The sequence below is a fragment of the Crotalus tigris genome, unplaced genomic scaffold (assembly GCF_016545835.1).
Source record: "Crotalus tigris isolate CLP2741 ecotype Arizona unplaced genomic scaffold, ASM1654583v1 scf7180000017546.9332058, whole genome shotgun sequence".
NCBI classification, from domain to species: domain Eukaryota; kingdom Metazoa; phylum Chordata; class Lepidosauria; order Squamata; family Viperidae; genus Crotalus; species Crotalus tigris.
In genome coordinates, this window is record NW_024096465.1 from 6,395,573 (window position 1) to 6,418,019 (window position 22,447).

General features: G+C 41.1%; 1 protein-coding gene across 2 annotated transcripts in view; it reads right to left on the minus strand.

Moving 5' to 3' along the window:
* The window catches only part of STXBP6 (syntaxin binding protein 6), an 88,568-nt gene that overhangs the window by 47,455 nt on the left and 18,666 nt on the right, over nucleotides 1–22,447 (minus strand). For both annotated transcript variants that reach the window (XM_039335963.1, XM_039335972.1), the window contains exon 2: nucleotides 18,217–18,399. In XM_039335963.1, the coding sequence (XP_039191897.1) occupies nucleotides 18,217–18,370 (154 nt within the window). In that variant the 5' untranslated portion in view covers nucleotides 18,371–18,399. The remainder of the gene's footprint in view (nucleotides 1–18,216; nucleotides 18,400–22,447) is intronic.

Genomic DNA, 22,447 nt, shown 5'->3' on the forward strand with positions numbered 1-22,447 from the left:
TAGGTAATAAAACATTCTTACAGAAATTAAAGGATACTAAGTTTTCTACTAAAATTTTCTTTCTGTCACAGTTTCTCCATTCAAGTATACTTTCCTTTAGCTTCCATCTATTTAGAATGCTATTTCCATTGCTCTTTTAGAAGGATTTTGACAAACTATAATAGGTTTTAATATTGCCTGTAAAAAATACTATAAATTGCAAAACTCTACAGAACAAGTAGCATTTTTATTACTGGGAGCCTGAACATTACTCAGGGGAAATAAAGCAGCAAGATAATTTTAGCTCAGAATCCATATTTTAGAATGAAAAAGTGGACTTCTTTATATTTAATTTTATTTCCATTTGTGCACTGTGCTCTTTGAGTTTTAGTACTATGGCTTGCAGATCCTTTGCATTTACATCAAGTAATGTTATCAGCATAGTGCAGATTATTGAAGCTTCTTCCACCAATTTCAAAATCATATTTATCTTTTTCTAATCTAACTTCCCTTAATATATATTCCGCATAGAAGTTGAATAAATAAAGGAAGAGTATGTAGCCTTTTTGCACTTTTTTGCCAAACTAGAGCCAGTCTGCACAAGGATGCTCCATGTTTGTTTGCACATTCTAATACACCCTTTTTTGATACTGGAATGTAGATTTCCAATCAGTTGGCTACTATGTCATTCTCTAAAATTGCTGGTGTAACCTGATTGATTTTTCTTCTGTTGCTTGCCATACATAAGTGGATATTCCATCAATTCCTGAACTTTTCAAAGTTGGCAATGGAGTGGTGATGTAACTTCATCTTCTAGTAATAGAGGTTCTTATAATACCTTCTAAGATATATTGCCTATTGATATCTCTACTGCATAGTGTTGCAGTATACTCCTTGCATCTTCATTTGAATTGATTACTCTCCATCAGTTGGCATCCTTTAGTATTTCAATTCAAGGTTGGAACCTCCTTGAGTTCAGAGATCTTTTGAAAAACTTGTTTTTCCATGACTGTTTCCATCCTCAATGTATTTTTATCAGCTTTTTTACATCTCTTTTAACCTCTCTGAAACTCTTTGTTAAGTTGCATTCTGAGAATTTTGTATTTCTTGGCTTTGGCTCCCCTTCTCTTCTTTGTAATTTGCACACTTTGTTCTGATATTAGTTTGCTTTCTTCTCTTTTATTTTTGGTAGGCTATTTTCTCATTCATTTTTTAACCACTTGTTCATCTTAATGAATCCTCTGATTATCTAGCATTGAGGCTTAGAACTTCAAAGTTATTCCTGATGTTCTCCTCAAAAATGGTGGGTATTATGTTCAAGATCATATTGTGGAAACTGGTTTTCTTCTTCTTCTTTAGCTTAACTTGGAGCTTGCACCAAGTTTGTGGATGTATCACAATCAGCACCTTGCCATATGTTTGATATTATAATTATGCTCCTCCCCCTCCTTTTAGCAATATTATAATCAATAATATAATCATCTCTGGGTGAGATGGATGGCATACAAGTCAAATAAATAAATAAATAAATTTTATTCTATATACCCTAACTGGTGACGTCCATACACTGCACAGACAGACTTCATTTTAGATATTTGACGATAGTGTTAGCTATGAGGAAATCACTGGAGTGGCAGAAACTGATAAACTGGTCTTCTGTTCCATCTTGGTTTCATAAAACCATACATAAATAAATACATTTTCTTCTTTCTCATTTCTGACTTTGGAACTGTGGCATTCCCACTCACCAATACAAACAATATCTTCTTGCTTGCATGTGTTGTTGATTTTGAAGTGAACTTGATCAACCTGAAGTCATCAACCTCCTCTTCTGCATTGGTGATTGGAGCATAAATATAAATGATTATCATTTTAAAGTGTAGTCCACAAAATCTAATCAATATTGCAGCCAACTATTCTTCTTCTTATATGCTTCTTAACTATAGAAGTAATCTCATTTCTTGTTTTCCATGTCCTGGATAATAAACATAGTGATCATCTGACTGACAGTGTCCAATCCAGTCCATCTCAATTTGCTGATGCCTAAGATGTCAATTTTTGGTTGTTTCATTTCACTTTTCACTGTGATGTATTTTCCTGTGCTCATGCTTTTTAATCTCCATGTTCCTACTGTAACTCTATGTTTGTGGCTTTGAATTTTTTTTCCTAGCGACATCATCAATGATGATTTTAATCTAGTCACATCATAAACACCATTAGTAATCTGAAAGTTCCTGAGTTCATCCTCAGCATCCTGTTTAGTGTCATCCAACCTGAGGTTCTGACCTGCCATCCCATCAGATAGCACTATATCATCAATCATTTTATATTTGCTATCCATAGGAGTTTCTTGGCAAAAATAGAGGAATGGTTTACCATTGCCTTCTCCTGTACAGTATGAATTTATCCCTTTGTCACTCTCACTAAATTGATAACATGTTTCCAGCATCTTTCTATATCGCTGCTGCCCAATATAGGTGATTGAACTGGGAAGCTGAGATGTCCTTAACATCTGGTAGGAATATATACTCTTGGTTCCCAATGGTTTTTGCTCATCCCATTCAAGAACACCTTCCACTGCCATGATGAAGTAGCAAAGCAGGACTTGGGGAGGGGTGGGGGGAGATGGGATTGTGCTCATATGCAAAAATTTAAGCTGATTTCTGACAAAACAGAAACACTCTAATGGGAGGTTTCTGTTGGTTCAGTCAGTCTGGGAATGACTACATAAAAAAGGTCCAATGTATATGGTGTGCAGGTATGTGCGTGCACACACACGGATTAATTCAATTTTGATAGACACTGTGTAATATATTATATGTAGAACCACCTTTGCAGATATAAACTTGGATGATTACGTAATATAGCTGCACATCCATAACTGAAAATGACTAGTGGGAACATATCTCACCAGCTTTGAAGCACATTCACTCGCTGTATAATTATAACCTGTATAATATAATCTCTATAATTTTCCTGTCGTACACGGCAACAAATTATAAATCAGAATTAGAAAACAGGTTGAATCTTTTTATATCCTTAGAACTAATATGCACATTAGATGAAAGTCTAATGTGATCTGCCATATTTTCTTTCTGAAGGATCTTGAACTATAGTATGGAAAAAGATCTAACTAACAGGCAGGCAGGAACAAAAAATGCATCATACTGCAGTTTTAAAATGTGAGAGGACATGTATTTAATGTTGAATATAGAATACTATTGAATCCAGTAACACTTTACGAATGATCAACTTTCTAAAAAATAGCACAATCATTAGAGAAATTCCTCATGATTTTACTTTTGTGTTTCAACATTTAAGCTTTAATGAAACTTCCATCTACTATATATATAGGAAGCTGATATTTATACTGATTGTACGATTTTGTGTTTGCTGATGCAGGAAGTCTTTAGGTCAGGGGTCCCCAACCCCTGGTCCATGGACCGGCACCAGTCTGCGGCATGCCAGAAACCGGGCCGTGCAAACAAGTAAAGCCCCATTCACAGGATGCAGGCAACTTGCAAAGCCATGCCCCCTCTGGTCCATGGAAAAACCTCTTTCCATGGAACTGGTCCCTGCTGCCCAAAAGATTGGGGACCTCTGCTTTACGAGATTTTTCTGATAAATAGTAACTTACACAATTCTATTTTTGCTCTTACAAAAATCAGGCATAAGTTGGTCTATTCCAATGTATTCCAAAATAATAATGAACATTCAAGAAGTGTGTCAGATGCAAATCTATAATCTATAATTCATAGTTCAATAAGCTATTGATTCTAAATCACTAGTTCACAAGAACTGTTGAAGCTACATTTCAAATGGATACAGCTAAAATACTGAAAGAATAAACATCACCCCACTCACCACTTACCCTGCCTCTTATCAAATCACATTTCTGTGAACAGGCTTCAACAAGACAACCTTCTAAATTGCTACAAATCCCTGTCTAGGATCCAAAAATGATGTTTAATAAAACCGCAAGCCTTTTCCACATATATTGTGTCTCTTTCATTACGTTACTCTGGACCCAACACAGCACTAATTAATAACTTAGGTATTTGCACATCACAAAATAAATTCAAGAACAAAGCTCATATTTCATGAACTATTTGCTGAATTATGTGAGAATTATGTTGTGATAACGGAGTAAGGATAAAAGATATGTATCCTCAATCAACAAAAATATTTATTTCAGGTTTGCATAATCTCATGTACATACTGTAGCTCTGTATTTCCTATAGAACAAAATACAGGAACTATAGAACATGGACTTTGAAATCAAATATTCATTGACTGTTCAAACCTTCAGGAGAAGCACCAGTTCCAATTAATATGAAACAGGACTGTGTGGCCCACACAGCAGAAAAGATTGGTGTATATATGTATGTATGTGTACACACACACACACACACACACACACACACACACACACACATATGTAGGTCTTTGGTTATTCGGGTTTTCTCCCGCGTAAAATTGGAAGTGTCTTGGCGACATTTCGACGAAGTCCCATTCGTCATCTTCAGGCTGGTGTTTTCAGCTTTGTGCTTCATGCTCCTCGAAGCACGAAGCTGAAAACACCAGCCTGAAGATGACGAATGGGACTTCGTCGAAACGTCGCCAAGACACTTCCAATTTTACGCGGGTGAAAATCCGAATAACCAAAGACCTACATACAAACACCCGCGAAAACCTCAGAAAACACACACACACACACACACACATATATATATATTGCAAAAAATGATCTAAACACGAACACCAGGAAAAAATTTTAAACTAGAAAAGTTTAATAAATAACCAAGCTTTTGTCGAAAACTACCGACATCGTCAGGGCTTAATGCTAATCAATGGGAGAGACTTTTATAGGATTGATCAGTGTTTGCACTCGGCTCCTGGACCTCGTCACCGGTCCTAGCTGATTGGGCTGTGTTTTGGACATATCCTCAGCGTTGATATTTATACTTCTTTTACTCCCCTTAACTGTATACCCAGGAATCATATTTTTAATGTTATTATTGATATGTATATGTGTATGTGTATATATATATATATATATATATATATATATATATATATATATATTCAGTGTTTTTTTTCTAAAGAAAAAAAAGGTGCCAGAACTCACACACGTCATACAACCCGCCTTGCCTACCCTATAAGATTCCATCCAAAAAAGGTGCCGGAACTCCGTTCTGGGTGTTCTATGAGAACAAAAGCCCTGTATATATTGAAAAAGGAGATGCAAGAGAATGTATCCATTATGAAATCAATACACTAATTTTGCACACAAAGTATTTCTTGATAAGGTTGAATCAAAGCCTCTTCTTCAAAATCTATACCGCCATTAGTGAGAAATGAGTATAGTGGAATTGTTATCAAGAAGAAAAAAACTGTACAAGGAGAAAAATAAGTTGAATGAACTGAATAGTTTCTGAAAAGGTAGATAATGAAATCAGGTAACTAATACAATAATAACAAGGGGACAGGACTCCCTTGTTATTATTGGAGGAAATAAAAAGTCTTGTATGAACTATATTACGAAAAGTGAAGAACCCTTATTGAAGAAGTCAATTAAGGGAAGCTTTTGAAAACAACAAAAGTTTCCTACCAAAAAGAAACAATAGAAAACCAATTTGTTAGCTGAGAGAAGCCAATGCATGGTAAATACAGTACTTGAAGAATATAAAAGAAACGCTAATAAAAGCTGATTAAGATCAGGAATGCTAAAGGAAGAAACTGGAGGCTCCAATTTAGTGACTCAAGAACCAGCTTTGCCAACTGTATGAAAGTAAACATTCATTATGCAACAAACAACAATAAAAGTCACCTTTGTAGTGAAAAGGATTTCCTATTTATTAAACACATTTATATGGCTGCACAACTGACACAGGATGAGTACCGTGGACCATAAAAGAAACCAATTAATTAATCCTGGACAAATAAAAACACATATACCCTTAAGATTGTGATCATTTACTCATATCACTCACATACATGGATGCAGATGATAGATTAGGGGGAAAATTTGGTTGTCAAGGTGATGAAAGTAGGATAAAGTAAACAGAGGAGATTAAAAAATCACGGAACTCTTATGAAAAAAAGACCAAGATGGTAGGCATGTCTTTATTCAGTCACTAGATGTTTCTAATGAAAACATGTGACCTCCAGAAATGCCTCTGGTCAGTGACATGCATGTTACTACTTTACATATTGTCCTTGAATTATAAACAAACTTGTCAGGGGCCATGAATCTAACAAAACTTCTATACTACAAACCTGCTCTTTAAGGGAATTGCAAGAGTTTTGGATGTAACTTTATACCTGAAGACATTTGCATTAACAATTCCAACTTGGTATAAGGTAGGCGTCTCATTCCCACCATCTATTCTTTCACAGCTTGTACATCCTGTATTAAGACTTTCCGTAGATTTTCTGTTTGGCTTGGGATGGTGATATATAATTGGGTATTATCAACATACTGATGCTATTTCAGCCCAATTTGAAGGCATCTCTCCTAGCAGCTTCATATAGGTGCTAAAGAGCAGCCCTGAGGCACCTCACAATGAAATGTTCAAGGGCTTAATGTCTACAATCCCATCAACACTGAATGGAACTGCTTGCTTAAGAGGGAGCAGAAACACTGCAAACAGGAAACTCAATCCTCAGAGGTGATAAAAAAAGGATACTACTGTTGATAGAACTGAAGAGACTTAACAGAACCAACTACAACCACAGATCCAGAAAAGTGATCTATCCCATGTTCAGGTGTGAATCCCCATTGGATAGGATCCAAATAATTTCACTTCACCCACTGTCCTTTGTAACTGAAGCTCCCACTACCATTGTTATTAACTTAAAAAACAAAACAAAATAAAACAAAGCAGAATATTAAAGGCAGGATAGCCTAATACAGTTGAATCAGGTACTGACTTCTTAAAATTCCAATCATCCTTAAGCCACAATTATAAAGTATGCATAATATTAACCAAAATAGACAACAGCAGGCCGAGTTGGAGAGATCCGGGCTGCACGCCCATGAGGGCGAGCCGATTCGGTGTGGCAGATTGTCACACGGCTGCCAAAATGGCGGCCACAAAGGTCCGATTGCCTGGGAAGGCCCCCAAGGCCCGAGTCAGAGGAGGTGAGGGTGCTGAGCCACACACCGACAAACTCCTAGATTCAGATGTCGTGCGGCAGCCCTCCTGGCGGCTCAACGATCCGACGAATAATGAGACAATGGGGTAAGGGGGGGTGCCAGCTACAGCGCTGACCCCAGCGCTGCCAGTGCAAAGGGAAGGAGAGCGAAAGTCTCCGTTCTGCCTTAAGAATGGAAAAGAAGGAGTTCAAGTCTCCAACAGCCAAGCTGAGGTAGTGCTGATCTAATGAGGAGGCTGTGGAAGGAATGGAGAATTTATCAGTGAAAATCTGTACTACCTGCCTATGCTGGGAACCAAATTTGCCACATCTGCCTGGGCTGAAGATCAAGTCAAGACTGGGTGTGTCCTAATCCAGGACGGGCATGGCAAGTTTGACTGACTTGATCTAATGGGCAGGAAGACAGAGCAAACCCATTGGAGGATTCTCCATCTCCTGTGCTGGAGAAAATACAATCTCAGAAGTATTGGTAAAGACATAAATTACAGAAAACTAGATAATTGATAGAAATACTGGTATAAAAACTATTGGAGAAATTAGACCAAACTATTCTTATTTTGTCTATAAAAGAGAAGGAGATTTGAGAAAAAATATCATCTCAGGTAACTGGAATTGGCTTTATAGCTGCTTTTCAATAAATCTAAGTTTTTTTACTTTATGAATTGTGTTTCATGCCTTCCCATTGAAAGATTAATACTGTAATATCAAGACAGAGGCTGAATAAGCTACGTTCTAGATGTCTATGGAGATTCTCAGTTATCCAGATCACAGTTGCCCCAAAGATGTTTTTTCATGAGACAGTTGGACTTTCCAGTTGGACTTTCTAGTTTTTCCTTTGAAGATGTTTTGCTTCTCATCCAAGAAGCTTTCTTCTTGGATAAATCCTTCCATTCCTCACCATCCAGTGAGAGCTGAAGAAGCTTCTTGGATGAGAAATGAAATGTCTTCAAAGGAAAAACAAGAAAGTCCAGTTGCCTCGTGAAAAAACATTTTTGGGACAAGCTAAGGACTAGGTACAGATTTTTTACATCTAAAACTTGAACTATATAAAACGTAAACAGAAGAAATCAATAAACAAATGAAATGAATGAATGAAAGAAAAAACATATTTTGTGACTGTGAAACTAAAATAAAACAGAAGGATATAATAAAACTGAATGGAAATGGTCTGATATTCAGGAGTGTAATTGTGGAAGACATACATGAACTAAATCTGTAGATTTAATTATGAATAACTAAACTATATGTCAGAAGTTATTAATCTATGTCACTTAGGTTGTTCTTGGAGTAGGTAAAAATAGGAATCCACAGGCTGGTTATAGTTACGTGTTATACTTCAATGAATAGTGATAATGGAAGAAGCAGGCCTGAGTATGAGGGAAAACAGGAAGGAAGGAAGGAAGGAAGGAAGGAAGGAAGGAAGGAAGGAAGGAAGGAAGGAAGGAAGGAAGGAAGGAAGGAACCAATGCAGATAGATGGGAATTTATTTATAGTACAGATAATCCTCTTTCAGCAATCACAATTGTGACAGGCAACTCAGTCATTAAGCAAAATATTTACCAAGTGAAAATCACTATTTTACAATATTACTTCAGCTTTGTTTTGCTTTACAGACCTGCAAAGGTTACAATTGTGAGGATTGGCTACAATGTCACTTTTTTATCACCTTCATAACTGTGAACGGTCATTAAACAAGGCAGTTGTTAAACAAAAACTACTTGTATAGAAGAAGTGATGTGGCCTTTTGGAGATCCAAGAATGAATGAGACTAGTGATTGGTATTTGAACAGAAAACAAAAAACTTATGAGGAGATACAGTACAATAGGACAAAACAAACATGAAAGAAATGCAAGGAACTGAAAAGAACTAGAGTTCTAGACTGAGCCCTGCATGAATTAAACAGAGATATGACTGATATAAATATTATTTTTAAAGATAGAGAAAGAGCTAGTTGCAACTATGTTAATCCAAAGAACCAAACAAAATAAAAAATATTAAAAGTGGCTGAGAAAAACAGAACAATGGAGTCATGAGAAGGACTAAAAAGTCCAGCAGAATTAATAGAATTAAAAATAAAAATAATGAAATATCTGGGGTGAAACTGAAATGAAACAATATTAGTGTGCAAAAAAAATGATAGAAAAAACCTTTATGAATGCTGTGAAAGTGTTGAAAATTCATAAGGCAATAATTTCAAGTGATTAATTGAAATTGCTAAAACATGCTAAGGTAATGGCTGTCAATTTGTTAAACATGTATATGAAGATTATATCTATGTTTGAAGACTGGAAGAGCACTGTGATTGTTCCCCTTTATATAAAAAAAATGGTAGTAAAAGTGAATGCAAGCCTTCAGGAGAAATGGATTTTTAAACAATCCTTGGAAGTCTTTTCACTGAACTCTGATGAAACATTGTGATGAAAAGGCCACCACAATCGAGGTGAGTGTGATATTAAAAACAAGGTTACCCAATAAATAAATAAACAAATAAATAATGAAAGAAAAAATGTAATCTACAAAATCAACTATAACAATTGCAACCAATTCTACATGGGACAAACCAGTTAATCTCAAATCCTTAATCTCTACCCTCATCGACACCAAACACTAGTTCGATTCAAGCAGCACTAAAATCATCGGCTTTGCTACCACCTGCCACGCTCGTGAGTTCATCGAAGCCTAGCACTCCACAAGAATTTCATCAACAGACATACTGAGTAACAACCTGAACCGATCCACGCAAGCCCCCTCCCATCACCAGCAATTCAATTCCCAATGATCCCAATGATGAAACCTCCCCATCACAAGCCTCTTACTGATGACTCACACCCACATCTGAAGCCCTTATAAACAACAGAAACTGACATCCCTTAAATTCCACTGAAGATGTTACCTAGCTTGGTAACAAAATGTTCAGAAACCAATCCAGAAACTCGGAGAATGAACCTTCACCCTCACCCCACATCCGAGCTACAGATATTCTCCATTATTACCTCATAAAGTCAGAGCCATATATGCTATTTCTAGGATCCAAATTGGATTCAATCCTAGTTGTTGAATATCAGTTAATTGGAACAAACTGCTGCAGAAAAAACAAAGGGTTATTAAATTTTAGCTGACAAGAAATAATTTGTACAGGGCTTATAAATAAAATAGCCTCTGTACTGGCTTAAAAAGCGTAACTGTTTCAGATGTAGTGGATAGAACTTAGCTTTCTTCCAAGTCAAGGGATGTGGCCAAGTTCTTTGACAAGAATTATTTATAGGTATGCTTCATACTTACCTGAACTAGCTTATAAAAACAGTTCGACTTGAAGATGACTAACCCAGCATTCTCTCAAAACTGAAACTTGAATTTCATTTTCTTTAAATTGATTTATGTGCCATCAAATCAGTGCTGATTCTTAGTAGCCACATACCAAGTTTTCTCCAGGATGATCTATCCCAGGGGTAGGCAACCCAAAACACTCAGAGCCACTTGGGCACGTTTCCCACCGAAAACAAAACACTGGGAGCCGCAAACCCTTTTGATATCTAAAATGAAGATAACACTGCATATATCCTTTTTTACCTTATGTATGTATGTATGTATGTATGTATGTATGTATGTATGTATGTATGTATAAGTGTTTGTGTGTGTATATATAAAATAAAGGTAAAAAAGGATATATGCAGTGTTATCTTCATTTTAGATGTCAAAAGGTCTCTCTCTCTCTCTCTTTCCTTTCTCTCCCTCCCTCTTTCCTCTCCCTCTCTCCCTCCCTCTTTCCTCTCCTTCTCTTTCCCTCTTTCCTCTCCCCCTCTCTTTCTTTCTCTTTCCTCTCCCTCTCTTTCTCTTTTCTCTTTTTCTCTCTTTCCTCTCCCCCTCTTTTTCCTCTCTTTTTCTCTTTCCCTCTTTCTCTCCCTCTCTTTGTCTCTCTCTCTTTCCTCTCTTTCTCTTTCTTTCCTTTCGCTATTTCCTCTCTCTCTCTCTCTCTCTCTCTCTCTCTCTCCTCTCTTTCTCTCTCTCTTTCCTCTCTCTCTCTCCAGGTGAGGAGAGAGAGAGAGAATGAAAGGCAGGTGGCACCGAACGGGTGGGAAGGAGGAGGATGGGAGGCAGCGGCTCTGGCAGTGGCAGTGGCCCAGCAGCGGCCACTGCAGCATCGTCGGGGTTCCCCACCGCCCCCGGCCTGGTCGCTGCCCCCCACCATGTCTTCAGCTGAATGGGTGGAGAGGGGGAGCAGGACGGGAGGCAGCGGCTCCGGTGGTGGTGGCCCAGCCCGGTCACCGCCCCCGCCGTGTCCTCAGCCAAACGGGTGGGGAAGGGGAGCAGGACGGGAGGCAGCAGCTCTGGTGGTGGCAGTGGCACAGTGGCAGCCACTGCAGCATCGTCGGGGTTCCCTGCCACCCCCAGCCCGGCCGCCCCCCCCCCACTATGTCCTCAGCCGAATGGACGGAGAGGGGAAGCAGGACGGGAGGCAGCAGGTCCGGTGGCGGCAGAGCAGCCCAGCTGCCGCCTCGCCATGTCCTCAGCCAAACATGCGGGGAGGGGGAGCAGGACAGGAGGCAGCAGTTCCAGTGGTGGCGGCACAGCCCGGCTGCCGCCCCCACCACGTCCTCAGCTGAAGGATGGGAGGCAGCAGCTCCAGCGGCAGCGGCCACTGCAGCATCGTCAGGGGTCCCCGCCACCCCGGCCGCCCACACTGCATCCTCAGCAACTTCGCCATCACAAGAGGAGGGCGCCAAAGCAGGGTGCACCATGGGCGGCTGCGCCAGCAGCGGGGAATGTTGCTGTGGGGACGAGGGGGTCCTGACCCCCGCCGCCCTGCCGTCCTCGCAGGCCAAGGTCTCCTTCTCCTGCAGTAGTGAGGGCGGCTGCAGCAGAAGGATGGTGAAGGGGCGCGGCTGCCGCTCACCGCCGCCTCTTTGGTCTCGCTCAGCGCAACTGGCAGCAGAGGTAGTGGGAGGACGGCTAAGAGGAAACACGCAGCAGGTGGGGAAAATGCTGGGCAGGCGCCATGGGTGAATCCACTGCCCGTGAGATGGCTGAAAGGGACAGGCAGAGAGGGAAAGCTACAGAGACCCCTAGCAACCCCCCCCGACTAACAGAGGTGGCGTTGGAGCAGGGCGAGGGGAGACCCTCCGGGCAGGGAAGTGGCACTCCGAGACCGGCCACCCCTGGCTCCTTACCAGGGACACTTTTCCAGCAATTCTCCCGGCCACCACATGTTGTACAAAGAAGAAAGAGGTTTGTGGGCAATCCCACAAACCAAAGAAGTTCAACCAATCAATTCAAACTTAATGAGAAGTTTGAATTGATTAGTTGAACTTTTTTAGTCCCACTTTTTTTTTCAGACTGCACATGGTGGCTGAGGACAGGGAGCCGCAGAAGACGGCTGAAAGAGCCACATGCGTCTCTGGAGCCACGGGTTGCCGACCCGTGATTTATCCCAAACCTAGCCCTTCAGGTCTTTCAAGTCCACTCATGGCTGTTGTAATCAAGTCCATCTATCTTCCTGCCCAATTTTTCCAGTTTTCTCAACATGGTAGACTTTTCCAAAGAGCTAGATCTTTGCAAAATGTGTCCAAACATTATAATTTGAGCTTGGTCCTTTGTGCCTTGACTGAGAACTCTGTATTCAATTGTTCTAGGAACCATCTGTTTCTTTTCTTAATTATTGATATTTTCATGAATTTTCTATCTGTCCTTCGTTTTCAAAGTCCAACTTTCACTTCCCTACAGTGTCCCCCAAAAAACTACATGATCCTGATCTTTGTAGAAGGAGATATCCTTTCCTCTAAAAAGCATGACAAACAGGAAATAGAAAATTACATTTCACAGTAAGGACAAATTAAGAATAGGCATTCTCAAACAGTGAATGAATATCCTGCTGCTAATCAGCTGTGAGAGTGGATGGTGATGACATAAAACATTTTGGCAAGTGCTACAGGTTTTGATTGACATGCCTCCAAGCAGCAGCCAGTCTTTCTGCTGTTTTCAAGTCTACCTCTATTGGACTAGATACTGCTCACAGCATGAATAGAATACGGCTAGTTTTTCATTACTCATGTTATGACTGAAACTAATTAATAGGCAAGAAATAGCTGAGTTCTTATGTTAAAAGAGCTATTCTACTGACTTGATAACTAACAATTTTATATACATAGTTGTGGGCATTGTCCTATTTCAGGATGACAAAATAAAAACTAAATATTTTTTTTTACCATGTAGAGAAGCTTTTTAGAGCAGGAATTTCCACTTTTAAACTCTAAACATGTCCAAAATAAATTTATAAAAATCTTTAAAAGGCAAATGCTCAACTACAGAATATGAATGTATAACTCAAAAAGCAAAGTTGTTAATATCCTGTGGTTTTCCAAATTTCTTGCTTCACAATTTCACAATTCTAGATCTCCAGCTTCTCTCCAATCTTTTTCCAGACTCAGCCATGATCAAGACAGAAAATGGCTAAATATCTTTTCTCCCTCCCCATTTACTTTTTTCTCCTTGATCATAAAATCTCTCCTTTGATCCTACTACTACTAACTTTGCATTAGGAAAACTACAAAATATTGAAGGTCACCAAAACTGGTTAGGGCAAGCAATCCTCATTCAGCCTAATTCGGCAATTCTACTGAACTGGACCATTGCAAGGTGCTCTATCGAACTTACCTTTGGGGACAAGCTAGAAGCTACAGCTGATATAAAATATGGCAACAAGATCATGGGCAAGACAGCCCTGTTAAATAAGGAATTACACCTAATATTAATACTGTGGCATTTGTTTGCCATTAGGCTTCTAAACCCAAGAGCTGGCTATTATTTTTAATGCCCTCAACAGAACACCAGGATATATCAGGCAATGCCTACCCAGAATTTAATTGGTGTGTCTAATTTGATCATTGAGAGAGCACATCTGCTGAAAATTCTCTCCCAACTTAAGGTCCCAGAGCATGAATGAAATGGCAGACCTTCTCTGTAACAGCCCACTCTTTCCAGAAGAAAGTACAGCTCACACTTTGTTGCAATTCCAGAAACACATAGAAATAGTTTTATTTAAAAGCACTTTCAGTCCTAACTGTGGCTATTTATCTTGGCTTTTATATTTGTTCTTTTTGTTTCTATGGTTATTCTGACTGCCTTACTTATTATTCTGTCTTTGAGTTTCTGTTTGTTGATGCTGTATGTCACTCAGAGTACTTCATAACTGGGGAGGATTATAAGCACTATAAAATAAAATACAGAAAATAAAAGAATGTGTGGAACTGATTTTACCACTATATTTTTTGTGGGAGATACACACGTTAAATATAGAGACCTTTGGCAAGTTGTTCTTTTTGTAGGTCAGTCTCCTGTCTTAGAACTGGGTGCGCAATCTATAAATCTATACAATTTGAAACAATTAGCACAGGGGTCCCCAACCCCCAGTCTGTGGACCGGTACTGGGCCGTGGCATGCCAGCAACCAGGCTGCACAAACAAGCAAAGCCCCATTTGCGGGATGCAGGCAGCACACAAAACCACGCCCCCTCCGGTCTGCGGAAAAACCTCTCTCCACATAACTGGGCCCTGGTGACCTCTGAATTAGCTTACTATGATTCTTTTTACATTTAAAGTATTTCTATTCTTTTCTCTTCAACTGGGTCTACAATTCAGCTTATAAAAATGAAGTGTCATTTAAAAAAAAGATCATAACATAGGCTGAGAGAGAAATAAGTCAAGAACCAGAGTTCTCGGAGCAGAGCGGATTCCATCATAGAATCATAGATCTGGAAATGATCTCACTGTTATTTAAGTTCCCCAATCAGTGCAGGATTCACCAGAGTATATCTAACAAATGACCATCCCGTGTTTGTCTGAAGATCCTCAGCAAAGGAAACTCACCGTCACTCTGTCCAGAAGTCAATTCCATTGGCTGACAATTCATACAACCTAGAAGTTCCTCTTCTAATCTGACCCTCCTTGTAGTTCTAACCCACTGATTCTGGTCCTGCCCTCCAGGACAATAAAGAATCATTTCTACACAACTGCCCTTTAGCTAGCTGAAGACTGTTATCATACGTCTGTAGGTTAGATATACCTAGATTCTTTAACTAGTTCTCATAGGCTTTGTTTCCAGACTCCCCATCAAACCTTGGGGAATGACTTTTCTAATTCTCCCTTTTGAACAGTGGCATCTAGAAATGAACACAATATTACAAATATTGGCTCTTGTTTAATATGGGGGCAACTAGAACTCCAAGATCCCTTTCACATATACATATGCCAAGGCAGGTTGTTTCTATCCTATAACACCATACTATACTAGTGCCTTATATTCTCCTTTGCCAGATGTAGAACATTACCTCCTCCTCCTCCTCCTCCTCCTCCTCTTCCTCTTCTTCTATCCCTGTTAATTCCAGTCCATTGCTGAAGCCGGTCTGGATTTTTCTGTAACTTGCTGTATAATCTGCAAATTTCTTATCCTCAACACTCTCATCAAAATCATTGCTAAAAATGACTACTTGATATGTCTCATCAGGCTGAAATAAAACCATTAACAAACATTATTTGGGAATAGTCATTCTAGCATCCTGTATGTATTTTTTTTATTTGGTTAGGATGATATCATGAGAGACTTTCTCAAATGCTTTTCTGAGATGCAGTTACACTGTCTATGCCATTCCCCTGATATATTAAATAAATCTGAAGGAAATAAAGTTGGTTCTGCATGATTTGTTTGCAAATCACTCATATTGGCGTTAATTGAAGTAACCCTCCCCGAGAGTTCCCAAAAGTGCTGAAAAATAACATGAGGACTTGACTAGTACATAGATGCCAAGCTATAGGTATACAAGTAAATAAGGTAACTTTATTTTGACTTTGTTTTGCTTTGGGGGCCAAGCTCCTCCAAAAGAAAACTTTCAACAGCCCAAGTTTAAAAGATGAAATACCAATTGATTAGGTAAAAGCAATGAGGCTTAAATTACTAATTTGACAAGCAAAGTTAAGCACTGGTGCAATGGAATGAAGTGCATATTCATCAAAGCAGCAAAAAAAATGAAACACTATTAACTGCCTAAATGTATGCTTAAATATACATTTTACAGTTTTCAACAATACTAGTCTAAAAACATAAGAGGAATATCTTTTACCATTATACTTTTACAGGTTGGCAAGACTCAACATTAAGAAAACCAAGATCATGGCATCCGGCCCTCTCAATTCCTGGCAAATAGATGGGGAAGAAATGGAGGTAGTGACAGATTTTATCTTCCTGGGCTGCAAGATCACCTCAGAGGGGGACTGCTGCCTGCACTTTTTTGACTATGGATAAAAATATTCTTTCTTTGCTTTTTCTAAAAGTGATAATTTAATTGATTGTCAGCTCTTCTTAACTTCCAACTCTACCTATAAAAGACCAGTTATCAACAAGAAACAAGACAATGTAGAAACCATGCACAACACATATACACTAAAGCTCAACAAGCCAACAAAACCAATACAATAGAGTAGTTACATACCGTCATAGTAATGATCTGGTTGCTCTAAAGCATGGGTGGGCAACCCGTGGCTCCAGAGCCGCATGTGGCTCTTTGAGCCTTTTCCTGTGGCTCCCAGCCTCCTCCGCCATTTGGAGAGAGAGAGAGAGAGAGAGAGAGAGAGAGAGAGAGAGAGAGGCGCTTGCGCTTCCCTTCTCTCTCTCTCTCTCTCTCTCTGTATGTGTATGTGAAAAAGAGAGTGGCCTCACGCTGTTCTCGGACAAGCTGCCAAGCTTATTGGGTGGGGCTCATGCCTTTGCTGTGTCTCAGCAGGAAACAGCAACTCTCTCTCTCTCACTCTCTCTCTTTTTCTCTCATTGAGTGGGGGAAGAGGACTGGTAGACCAAGGGCAGGAGAAAGCCAGCCCAATAAGACTGTCAGCTTGTCGGAGAACAAGCGTGAAGCCAGTTTGCCAGGTGAGCACAAGTTTTGCAACTCCCATTGTTTCCCATTTTCTCTGGGAAATGGGTCCAAGTGACTCTTTGAGTGTTTAAGGTTGCCAACTCCTGCTCTAAAGGTTGCACACTAACACACACACAAACAAAATCAACAATACAATTTTGAAATCTACAATTTATAATCTGGAACTCTCAATAGCATAATACACACACTGCATTTGGGCCTTTGCATTTGCCTAGTATACAATCTACAAACTCAATTCCTTTTGATGAAGTATTTTATAACTTTCCTACGAGACAATCAGAACAGCAATCTTCATCAGTGCTTACATTTGGGATCAGCTACCCTGAATCATTCTAAATGCAATATCTAATCTTACTTGGTGATCTGAGTTGGTGACCACGCAAACTTTACAACTTTTTTTTGCCAGAAGCTGGTGCTTACTTTCCGTTTCCAGCAAAACATGTCCATAGCAAACAATGGGTCCATTTAATGGCTATGGTATTTGCTTAACAACTGCCACAAAAGAGATGCCTGTCCAGTCACGCAATGACCTGCTTTATAATCATCATGACTTATGACCGAAACTTTGGGCTCAATTATGTTCATAGGCTGAGGAATATATGTACTGTCTATAGTATATACATGTAGATAAGATGAACTCAATTTTTTGGCAGCTCAAAATTCTTGGTTGATTTACAAGTGTATATGGTAATTTCTACTTCAAGACCATAGGAAATATACATACAGAAATTTCTTAATGCAATACCAAAAATCCAGGTGCATTTTTTCACTGATACATTAGCAATGGCATTTGGCCCTATATATCACCCCATAGTGCTTTACAGCACTCTCTGTGTGGTTTACAAAGACAGACTATTGCCCCCAACAATCTGTTCTCATTTTACCAATCTCGGATGGATGGAAGGCTGAGTCAACCTTGAGCCCTGTCAGTATTGAACTCCAGACTGTAGGCAGAGTTTGCTTGCAATACTGCACTTTAACCATACATTACCTTTATAATTTAAATGCATGAATACTGAAGGTTTATGCTCTGATTTTTCATTTAATTGTCTAATTAAAATTCATGATGCTACATTATTTTTATCCCCAGACAACATCAATCAACTTTTACAAACAAACTGAAAGGATAGCTGGATTTCAAAATAATTTAGCATACCTGACAAGCAAATGTAGGTTAAGTATTCACCCTGACCCCCAGTTGCCAGGAAAGGAATCTTTTTCTTCGTTCTCCTTTTTACTTGGACTGCACCCAGCATCCTTTCATCATGTGGTGCAAAAATCTCTTTATTGATAGCAGATTTGGCACTCATTATAAATCAGACACAGATGGAAGATGTTCCTAAAATGAATTTGTACAGCAAGCATTACATTTTTGAAGAAATATTTATATAACAAATTGGTTTTCTGTCCCCTCCCCTCTAATAAAAGTACATATTTGCATACGCACATACAACCAAAATAGCAAATAACTTATTCAAGTCTAGAATAATCTGCCATTTAAATGACAGAAAGAGCTTCAGAGTCAGCTTGGACTACTTTCCTGGCTGGTTATTATCTTCAGTAGGAAAGGATAAAACTGTGGACGGATATTGAAGGGGAGGAGCTTTTGCCTTTTTTTATAAACAGTTTAGAGTCAAAGATGTAAGCAATAAAGGATTTCAACACGATATGAGAAATTAGCAAATTAGTGGGCCAGATATTGGTGATAAATGTTAAATATTCACACATGGCATAAAAAAACAGAGCATCTAAACATGAGGTGAATTCAGATGCAATAGCTTTGAACAATCATAACTGAACAACTTTCATAGAAATCTCGGTAGACTGATCCACTGGTAAAAAGCATCAAATTTTATTTCAGGCTACTCTGTAAAGATATTAATTAAAAGCACAAAGAGCAAAATATGTCTATAAGGAAGAATAGAAAAATATGCAAACCTATCTTGATAGCCATGTTTATGCATGGATAGTGGTGCTCCAAGTATAGCATGTTACTTAACCTCCCTTTCAAAATGTTTGAAGGTAAAGCCTTAAAGATTGACAGTGGAAGCACTTCTTATGTGTAACAGAGAGAATGGTGGAAAAACAGAAAGAGCTACTGCAGAAGTTTTCATAATAATGATTTCATACTTTGGATCAGTCTTTCTGCAGATCCAGCTCAAGGACTCCTTTGATCTCTACCATATTTTTTTCTGATCCAATCATTAGCAGAGATTGACTGATAGGAAAATGATACTTTTGCCCTGGAGGTTGTAAAATTGTTGGGAGGAGTGCTTGGACCTCTAGCATTAGTCTTTAACAATATTTCAGGAGGCAAATTCTCATGTGAGCCTGATGGGACCCAGTGTCATGGCCCAGGATACAAACTCCCCAAACCACCCCCCCCCCAAAAAAAAAACAAACCCTATTCTGGCTAAACCAAAGAAATGTTCACCTCAGGAGATACTAAGTCAGGAAGCAATTGAGATTGATTTAACACAGGTATCATCAGAATAGCTGGAGCAGTCAGATGATGACAGAAGACAGTGGTTCTCAACCTTCCTAATGCCACGACCCTTTAATACAGTTCCTCATGTTGTGGTGACCCCCAACCCCCCATCCAGCTGGCCGGGGAGAGGGGGCAGGAAGGCCGCTCCACCGGCTCCGCCCAGCCTGGTTGGAAAAGCGCCATTTCTCTCGCTCTTTCTCTCTCTCTCTCTCTTTCTCTTTCCTCCCTCTTTCTCTTTTTCCTCTTTTCCTGTTTCTCTTTCCTCTCTTTCTCTTTCTCTTTCTTTCTCTCTTTCCTCTCTCTTTCCCTCTTTCCTCTTTTTCTCTTTCCTCTCACCGTTTCTCTTTCCTCTCTCTTTCTCTTTCCTCTTTTCCTGTTTCTCTCTTTCTCTTTCCTGTTTCTCTTTCCTCTTTTTCTTTCCTCTCTCTCTTCTTTCTCTCTCGATCCCTCTTTCCTTTTTCTTTCCTCTCCCCATTTCTCTTTCTTTCTTTCCTCTCTCTTCCTCTTTCCTCCCTTTCTCTTTTTTATCTCTTTTCCTCTTTCTCTTTTCTCCCTTTCTCTTTCTCTTTCCTCTTTTCCTGTTTCTTTCCTCTCTCTTTCTCTTTCCTCTTTCTCTCTTTCTTCTCTTTCTCTTTCCTCTCTTCTCTTTCTCTTTCCTCTCTTCTCTCTATCCCTCTTTCCCTCTTTCCTCTCTTTCTCTCTTTCCTCTTTTCCTGTTTGTTTCCTCTCTTTCTCTTTCTTCTTTTCCTTTCTCTTTCCTCTCTCTTCTCTTTCTCTATCCCTCTTTCCTCTTTTTCTCTTTCCTCTCCCCATTTCTCTCTTTCCTCTTTTTCTCTTTCTCCTCTCTCTCTTTCTCTCTGTTTCCTCCCTTTCTCTTTCTCTCTTTCTCTCTTTTCTCTCTTTTCCTCTGTTTCTCTCTCTTTCCTCTCTCTCTTATAGCAGCATCGTCGGGGGTCCCCGCTGCCCCCAGACCGGCCTCTGCTGCATCCTCAGCCGAACGAGCGAGGGGGAGCAAGATGGGAGGCAGCGGCTCTGGCGGTGTCCACTGTTGCATCGTTGGGGGTCCCCGTCGCTCCCGGCCAAGCCGCCCCCCCGCCAGCCCCTCTGACAGCCCGGATGATCCCCCCAGGCACCCCTCTTCCTCCCGGTACCCGCCTGAGCTATCTTGGGGGCAGCAGGAGGAAGGACAGAAGGGCGAGAAAACCACTGCAACTGCCCCAACCGGAACTCCATGCTGCCCGGCCTCGCCCTCTGCCCATCCGATGGAGCCGCGGTGGGGCTGGTGCCGCACGGCCCGCCAACCCCTCCACCAGCCCGACTGCTCCCCCCCAGGCACCCCTTTTGCCCCGGTGCCAGCCCAAGCCACCTTGGGGGCAGCAGGAGGAAGGAGAAGGGCAAGAAAACCGCTGCCGCCACACCAACTGGGACTCTGCGCTGCCCGGCCTCACCTTCTGTCCATCCGATGGAGCTACAGTGGGGGCTGGTGCCGCACGGCCCACCAGTCCCTCTGCCAGCCCGGCTGCTCCCCCAGGCACCCCTTTTGCCCCAGCACCAGCCCGAGCCGCCTTGGGGGCAGCAGGAGGAAGGAGAGGAGAAGGGCAAGAAAACCGCTGCTGCTGTCCCAGCCGGGACTCTGTGCTGCCCGGCCTCGCCCTCCACCCATCCAATGGAGCCGTGGTGGGGGCTGGTACCGCGTGGCCTGCCAGCCCCTTCACCAGCCCGGCTGCTCCCCCCAGGCACCCCTTTTGCCCCGGCGCCCACCCAAGCCGCCTTGGGGGTAGTAGAAGGAAGAAGGGGAGGAGGAAAAGGTTGGCAAGGAAGCCGCTGCCAGCGCTGGGCCCCAGGAGGCGGCTCTCCCCTACTACCTTTGCTGAATCTCCTTCTTCCTTCCCGGCAGCCTGGATTCCGGCGCGCCTTCCTGGCCAGTGGGTCCAATGGTCGGGCTAGCTGGGGATCGCAGGGGCTGGTCTCCCTTGGGCTGTGGCTTGTGGGAGGGCTGGCCCGCTCAGCGGAGCCTCCAGCAGGCTATTCCCAGCAGGGATCCCGGGGCTTCCCCGGGCAGCTCCAAGCCACAAGGCCCTGGCCGCGCTTCTCCCAGGGGGTGGGGCACCCAGGTGCAGGGCCAATCAGGAGCCCTGCAGGAGGTAAGTCCGCCTGAGAGAGAGAGAGAGAGAGAGAGAGAAAAGGGAGGCGAAAGTGCCTCTCTCTCTCTCTGTGCAAATGGCGGCGGAGGCCTTGCGGAGATGGATGCGAAGCGGTGTCTCGGTTCCTAAGACCATCGGAAATATGTGTTTTCCGATGGTCTTAGGCGACCCCTGTGAAAGGATTGTTCGACCCCCAAAAGGGTCGCGACCCACAGGTTGAGAACCACTGACATAAGACCTCCAAATCCTTGTATTCAGTGAATATATCAGATACTCAATGAAACACCTTGCCAAGTAAGAGAGTAGCTCTCCTGATTAAAGACAGCTGGCATCATCAGCTGGCCTAATTTAAAAGGTAGCCTTGGAGCTATGTTTCTTCATTGGACGCAACTGTCTGATTTTCCTGCTCTGGGGTATGGCATTCCTGTGAATAGTGCTTCTAGAACTCTGATTTTAGATTGGCTGCCAAACCTGACTTTGAACTTTGCACTGGAGTTTGATTACTCTTCTGTGTGTCCTGTTGAAAGTAAAACCACTAGAAGCCAGCTTTCTTGCCAAGCGACTTTGTTAGTTTACATTTCTTTCCTTCTCTGCTATGTGTTCCTGTTCCTTTCATGTTGTGCTGAATACATGAAAGTAACACTTAAACAAGGATTTTATTATTTGGTATTAATTTCTCAGAGCAATTTGTACACTTTGAAATACTACTGGTTTTATGAACCTACACTTTAAATTTTCTAGTGTAATGCAATGAC